This window comes from Pyrgilauda ruficollis, unplaced genomic scaffold, assembly GCF_017590135.1.
Source record: "Pyrgilauda ruficollis isolate IOZ18807 unplaced genomic scaffold, ASM1759013v1 scaffold175, whole genome shotgun sequence".
NCBI classification, from domain to species: Eukaryota; Metazoa; Chordata; class Aves; order Passeriformes; family Passeridae; genus Pyrgilauda; species Pyrgilauda ruficollis.
In genome coordinates this window covers 567,127-574,608 of record NW_024516431.1, presented here as the reverse complement: position 1 = coordinate 574,608, position 7,482 = coordinate 567,127, and the positions used below count along the sequence as shown (strand labels likewise).

Here is a 7,482-nt window from a genome sequence, read left to right as displayed (position 1 = left end):
ATATATATATATAAAACTCCTGTAAATAAAATGTTTGCTATGGTTTGTAGCCACGTCAGTCTTTTGACCAGGGGCGAGGGCTGGTGTGGCTGCCCCAGCTTCCTTCACCCCGCTCGAAGGCAGCAGCTGCCTCGCCTCGCCAGGCAGCCCAGCCTTCTCTTCCTTTTTATCTTTCTTTTTTTTTTTTTTTTCTTTTTTTTTTTTTTTTTTTTTTTTTCCTAATGAAGGCAGTGACAAGGACTGGATTTGATGACGCAAAGTTGTGCCCCCGATGAGAAAGTCATCAGCGGCATTCGTAGCCCCGCACGTTCCTATGCCGTGTGAGATGGCTTTTGATTACGATTGCCAGGCAGGGCTGGGCTGTCCGACCGACCGCGACTCCCGGCGCTGCTGCCAGGAGCCGGCGCAGCAGTTTTGCGGCGCAAGGGGCACACGACGTGTTTGATTTGTTTTGCTTCGCTTCGTTTTGCCGTGCTTTGCTGTCGCTCGGGTTCGCAGCGCACTTCTTCGCAAGCCTCCGTGACGTCACAGCGCGGTTGTGCGGCTCCGGGGGCCGCGCTGTGACGTCATACAGGCACATACGTGCGCGGCGAAGAGGCGGATGGTGCCATGGGGGTAGGGTGAGCACCGGGGTGGGGGGGACAGACGGCGGATTCTCCCCCTATTCCTGTGGGTGCCGCTGGGGCTGGGTGCCCTCACCGGTGCATGCGGCCTGGCGGCTCCACCGGGGCTCCCCGGGAGTCCAGGCCGGGATCCGACGGCTCCGCTGGGGTTCAGAGTTAGCTTCGCCCTGGGAAAAATATAAAGCGCCGCGCTACTCCATGCTCCGTTTCTCCCGGGCCACGAGGGAGGACGGGGGCCGTTTCTGAGGCAGCTTGCTTACCCCTCCTCCCTTGCCAAGCAGCACGTATTAGAGCGAAAGCTGCGGTGGTGGGCAGCCCCTGTGCTTCCCTGTGGGAAGAGAGTTTTTTGCCTCGGCACAGAAATCCACGAAATGCTCACGGAGGCAGGGGAAGGGCAGGAGAGGCCAAGCCGCCCTCCCTGTGCCCCACAAGCTCGGCCGATGGTCACTGAACCTAGGACATCGCTAGAAATAAAGGGGAGACAGAGGAATAAAGTTAAGGACTGAGAAAATGCCGGTGTCCTCCAGCGATGCGGAGGCGGATTCACATCTGGCCTTCGCCCGCTGCTTCTCTGAAAGCTCTGGCGAGAAATCCTTCGGGGCCGGGGGGGTTTTCCTGGAGGGACACTCTCCTTGGGGCCGCCCTTGTTAGCGAGAGCAAATCCCCGAGGAAAGGGAAAGAAACACCCACAGAATTCCCCCACTAGAAGCCCTGGGGAGAAGGAGCTGGGGCATACAGCAGGCCAAGACACATCTTGCTGGACGAAGGGACGGGTGAATTGGTAAAAGCACGTATAACCGAGAGGTCAGAGGCTCCGTCAGAGCCACCACAGGCAGGGTGGTTTTCAAGTAGGGCGCGCACAAAGTTCTGATGCATTCGCGGACGCCCGTGGCGCCCGCGCGGGGTAGCGCTCCCGGGGCACCGTCCCTGACCGACCCTTCTTGGGACAGAGAAGTGGGACAGGGGAAGAAATTACCTGGAAGGGCTTTGTAAATTAATGTTCTGCCTTTAAAACCTTGCCAGGCAGGAAAGGAGGGGGTGTCACAGCGCGGTGTGGGCCCTGCAGTTCACTTTCAGCTGCAGAAAGCGACTGCGCCCATCAGCGCGGGATTTGCCATGATGTTGGAAGGGAAGCCGCGAGACAGATGCCCAGCGAAACACGACTGTTTCGCCTCCGATAAACCACCGTGAATGTGGCTCACGGAACCGCAGGAATTTGTTTGTCTCTTGAGTTTGCTTCCTGAAGACTAGCCTAAAGACTAGTGCAGGAGGGAGGGTTTTGGAGTGGCTCTTGTCAGATGAGAAAAGAAAAGCGCATCGGGAAAGAGTTTCTCTTCCCTTGGGTTAAAGGCATCTGTGTCTCCTCTAACACAGGGCTGGCTGCGTGGAGCCAGGCTCTCTCCACCTCGGGGTCCCCAAATAACTGGAGCAACGCCCGCCTGGATTTGGGGTCGGGGAGAGAGCGAGGCAATGCCTTTATTGAATAATTTTAAGAAAACACGGGGGGGAAAAAAAAAAGAAAAAAAAAAAAAAAAGAAAGGAGGGGGAAAGAATGCTGTTGGGACTCGAGCTTTGGGTAAAGATGCTCAGATCGGAAGGGAATAAAATTCCTTCTTCCTGTGCCCGCTTTCTGTGCTCCGTGCACCTCAGGTGCTGTTCGGGCCAAGGGGCCAAGTGGCGGAGCGGGAGGATGGGTTTCTTCCTCCCCGCCGGCTACAGGGAAAATTAATTACATCTCTCTCCAATTTGCTCCTGCTGTGCACGTGCAGGTACAGCAAAGCCAGGAAAAGGCGTTTGGGGAAAGATGCGCCCATGGAGGTATTTTTGTCCGTCTCTTCAGGGAAGGAAGTTTTCCCCGTCCCTCGAGGCTGCAGTTACAGCTCTATTTCTGCGGGAAAAAATCGGGACAATGTCGTGACCGCAGACAGCTCCAACGCCGTTGGCTGGCGAAGGCGACATGTCCGTAGTGCAATGCAATACCCCCGCTCCCAGAACAGGTCAAAGAAAGCTTGGGGGAACCTCTATTTCGTTTGCTTGTTATGGCCAGGTAACACGAAAGGCTTTTGATGCTGGTTGTCCCTGAACTATAGACGCCCGAGCCCACTGTTTTACTGATGACCCGAAAATCCCCGGTGTTTCAATCGGGGGCAGCAGCTTTCGTGGCAGTCTCTTCACCTCCCCTAAATCCACTGCGACTCTTTCCAGGTCTGGGCCAGGCACCGCAATCCCTTCGGGCTGTCCCCGCCCGCCACAGCGCGGCCGGGTGACGGCGGGGTGTCGCGGTGGGGCCGGGGTCCCCGCGGAGGGGCCGGCAGGGTCTTCCCCAGCGCTGCCATGGTCCCCTCGGTCCCGGCCAGGGCAGACTCATTGCACAAACTCTTCGTTGCTTTGCTTCCCCACCCGGACGCCCCGCAGAGATTTTTCGCGCTGATTTCAAATGAAAAACCGTACCAGAGACCAAGAAGCAGGAGCGATACACGCTGCGGCACAGAGGACAGAGGTTTTCCTGCCTCCTCCTGCCTGGCATGTATGGGAAATCGGATTAATACAGAAGCGGGAGGCCTCGCCGTGCCACTCCGTTATCCCAGCCTGTCTGGGGGCATCCACACTCGCAGAGATGCGCAGCCGGGATGATCAGAGCCAGGTCCGGCCAGCCTTCTTCCCGGGGAGCAACTTACCGATAACCGTACCTTTCCCGGGCGCTGTGTTAGGAAGCCCAGCGAGATACTTTTCGTCAGATTTCTTACCAGAGACCTCCCAACTCCAGAGACCTGAGTCAATCTCAGAAATAACAGCCACCTTAGAAGAAAACCACCCTAAACCAATAATACAACAAAACAGAAGCAATATTTTAATTAAGAGATACACGGTGCAAAAGGGCCGGCATCGGGGTCCGCCGCTGTCCTGCCCGGCGAGGACGGGGTGTCTGCCGCGGTCCCCCTGCCTCGGTGCTGCTCCCCCCAGAGCCCCGTGGGAGCGGAGCCTGCGGCAGCGAAACCTGAGTTCGCTTCCCTCGTTAGCAGAGCGAGACCGGCCCCGATCCTTAGGAAAATATTTTTATTTTAATGTCGGGCTTAAGCTGATGTTTTAAAAAATAATTGTTTTCAGACCCCAGTTCGCTCGACATCGCCGTTTCACACTCGCAGGCACACACAGCTTTCCCTGCAGTTCATGCTTCGGGACTGCCTGGCGTCTGCAAGACAAACTGCAATCTCCAAAATGTCAACTTTTGTCACAATCTCGACTAAAAAAACCATCCCCTTCTTATTGCTGTTAAGCGCTCATCAGAAATAATGGCTGTTTACACAAAACCTTTATTCACTTTCTTAAATAAACACCAGTGAATTCAAATAAAGCAAAGCCTCAGCTATAATTCAAGCACAAGGTTTGCTGTGTGTATTCTCGGCTGCGGACCTGGAGAGACTCCTCGGAGAGAAATATGAGGTCTCTTTTCATAGTCCCCCTCCATTAGCTAAATATGCTAGCTCACTTCGGCCAGGTTTATACTGCTTCGGTTTTCCTTTTTCCTCACTCTCTTTTTATGTTTTTCCCCAGCTGAAGCGGAAATATTTCGTCCCTTTTCCCTGGTCCCTTTTTACAGAGGTGTGGTCCGGGAGCTTTTCTTTTTAAATCAATTTGCAGAAGCCCCTTTCCCTCCCCTTCACAGCCCCGGCTCGGGGGCGCGCTGCGGGAACACCGCCGCCCTCCGCAGCCCGCCCGGCCGCGGCGGATGCTCGTGGCTCGGCGTGCAGAGGTGGCTCTGATTATAAGGGGAGGTGTGTGGCTTGTGGGTTGGCGAGCCCGGTGAGGCGATGCCAGGGTCTCGCTTATCTCGGAAAGAACCGCCTATAAACGCAGTTCGTGCAGACCCACGAGCTCAGGACCCGAGGAGGGAGCGGCGGCCCCGCCGTCCATCGCCCCTCGAGGGAACCGGGTCCGTCCCGGAGCAACGCGGAGAGCACTGCCCTCCTGCTCCCCTCATCTCCGCCGCTCCCAGGCCGGAACTCGCGGCCCCAGCCCTAATGAGATCCATTAAGCGTATTATTAATGTGGAGGTTTGCTGTGAGGTCCCGGCTGGAGGGAAGCGGGGCTCTGCTGCAGATACAGGCACTCTGATCTGCACCACCTGGCTGAAACCAGAGAGCCGCCACTTCATTAATGGGTTTAGCCTTTACTAATTGGTGTCTTTAGGAGCCTTGCCAAAATCTGCTCGGCTATCTTTGGAGGCAGCTTTTGTTTTTCCTTCTGCCGGTGACATTCGTTGACGGCAATCAGAGATGATCCCACTGCAGCGCCGGAGGCCCGCCAGCCCCCGACGGGCCAGGCTGGGCTGCGCGGCCCCTCCGGGCACCTCCTGCCCACTGCTGCCTCCACCATCACCATCTAGCATCGACATCTTCAGCAAAGTGGAAACGCCACAGCTGAACCCCATAGCGAGCAGAGCCAAACCCAGCCTCGCCTCTCGCCTCGGTGACGGCTGCGGCCGGTGACACGAGTGCAGGTGGGGTAAAAGGAGCCCTGTGACCCACACCCTCCCTGCGGAAAGCAAGCACGAGGGCTGGGGCTGTCCCTGTCAGCCGGTATAGTGGGGAAAGCTGCCGATCCCAGGGAAAGGGAGAGGCAGGGGCAGCGCCCGGCCGTGCCAGCCCCGTTCCCGCAGCAGCCCGGATCAGCCGCGGCTCTCCCCGGCCCACAGAACCGGGGCCACGGCCGAGCTCCTTTCATCACCCGCCCTCGGGTCAACTTCGTTCCCGGCCCCGCGGCTCTGAGCAGCTTTTCTGAGACTCAAACGGCCGTAGCTAATGAAATCCGTTCACCGCAAATCACAGAGCTCTACCGTACGCTATAATCAAATTTCTGCTTGCCTTAAAAAACCCGGGCCACCCTCCTCCACCCCCGTTCTCCGGGCAAACCCCAAATCAAAGGTTTCTAGCCATCACACCCCTCCAGTTATGCCTGGTCCCAGGCCATCTCTCCCGGCCTTCGTGCCATCGCCCGTTCTTCCTGCCTCCCCGAGATGACCAGTTCCTTTCCTCGGCCGCGAAAAGAGGCGGCTGCTCGGGACCACCCCTGTCCGCTTCGTCGGTCACCCGCATGGCAGAGTGAGGGTGATGAAAGGATGGGGATGGTGGAGAGAACAGAGAGGTTGTGGGGTTTCTTGCCCAGCAGCCCAAGAGACGGGTCGATGGGGAAATGACATGCTTTCACAAACACACACACACAAATCACTCCAGCCTCATTTCCCTGGTAATGTGTCACCAGCCGTGTAAGTCAAGTATTCAGGGGTCAGACACAGCTGATAAATCACCCCTAGTGGGGATTTTATCCTCCTCACAGAACCATCGTCACCGGGATTTGCTGAAACACTCCGCGGGCTGCACCCTGGTGCCGGCCCCGAGGCGAAGGGTCAGAACCGATATGAAATGCAGAGGTATTCCGGTCCACCCCTCACCCCCTAACCTGGAGCCCGCCCGGCCTTGGCCCATTTAAGTCGGGCTACAAAGGGCTCTGGCCCGTGCGGGGCCGGGACAGAGCCCCCAGCTCCATCTGACCCCCGAGCCCGTGCCTGAACGTAGCCAAGGAAAGCAAGAAGAAGCAGGATGGGATGCAGCATGGAGCCGGTCCGTCTCCCCGAATACATCCCAGTACAACTCTAAAATGCATGAGCTCCCAAACTGGCCCGAGTCGCTAGAGCGCTCCACGCTTCCATGGACGAGCCCAAGACCTGGCCCTAAGCCTTGTCATTGTCTTTTGACACCACATAAACAAAACATGTAGTTGCAGATGAAAAATAACTTGAGGGAATTACAGCCTGTGTTTTACAAGCAATCCATTTGAGCTTTTCTATTATCATCATTATTTTAACGACAGTAGAAGTATGTCGGGATTCTCTTTTTCAGCGCATTCATACAGAAATCCTTACGTAGGTATTGGAGTATGGACATGACCATACATACACGCATATTTATACGTAAAAGCAGTTAATTGTAAATACCTGTCTGTGTAAATGACTAGACTGTGCGAGGGCGTCAGTGTCTTTAAAAGACCTTTTCAGCAAAAGTGCCTAGATTACAGGCATGTTTAATTCCTAGCCATAACGAGATCTGTCTGGATCCTAACAGAAATGCCCAGAACAGTGACTAGAAGATGACTTGATGAAGTAGTGTCTTAGTCTACAAAAATGGGCTGTTGATGAGGAGATGAGGGGTTAGACTGCGGCTGATACAACAGCCCCTTCTTATGGCTACAGCCTTTCAGCGCGGCTCGGGAGACGGTATTTTTATCAGTGGTGTAACAGAGAGGATGTGGAGCTTGCTTCTGGCTCGGGCTTGGCTCTGTATGCCTTCCCTTTTTACTTCAAGTTCTTCAGTTCTCTAGAACTTAATACAATACTTAATATCGTTCGCTACACAGCATTGTATTTCCAATGACAAATCTTAATGGAGATCGTTCGCCTCAAGTGGCCCCTTCTTCATACACGGAGAGTCCCCTCCCGCCTGCACCCACCAGTGTCTGTGACTGCAGCCGTGGCGGGTTAACCGCCGGTGGCTGAGGAGGAACAGTTCTCTCTACTTTATCCTCAAACCTTTGGGAACATTGTCCGGGATGGGGTGGAGGTGGGAAAGGTCCTGACGTCCTCTCCGGCGCTGCGGATTGCTCGGACCCCGGCTATCCCTCGCCCCCGCAACCCGCCCGAGGCGGAGGGGTCTGGGGGGCGGCCCCGGCGGGATCGGGCTCCTCTCTCCGCCACGGTACACGTGTTTATTTGCGCGCGCACCCCTCCCCATAAATCCCACCATCTGTAATCATTATCTACATGGAAACTTTTGCCCCCTGCAGCCCCCAGGAACGTCCTCCT

At 55.9% G+C, this 7,482-nt stretch overlaps 1 protein-coding gene across 2 annotated transcripts in view; it reads left to right on the top strand.

Annotated features, from left to right (window-relative positions):
• Window positions 1-7,482, top strand: part of HLX (H2.0 like homeobox) — a 13,316-nt gene that overhangs the window by 4,217 nt on the left and 1,617 nt on the right. The window contains exon 4 of one of the 2 annotated variants that reach the window (XM_041464221.1): window positions 2,393-3,456. The exons of the other annotated variant lie outside the window; for it this stretch is intronic. Within the exon in view, the coding sequence (XP_041320155.1) occupies window positions 2,393-2,590 (198 nt within the window). The 3' untranslated portion in view covers window positions 2,591-3,456. Of the gene's footprint in view, window positions 1-2,392; window positions 3,457-7,482 lie in introns of those variants that run through there. 2 annotated transcript variants of the gene reach the window in all.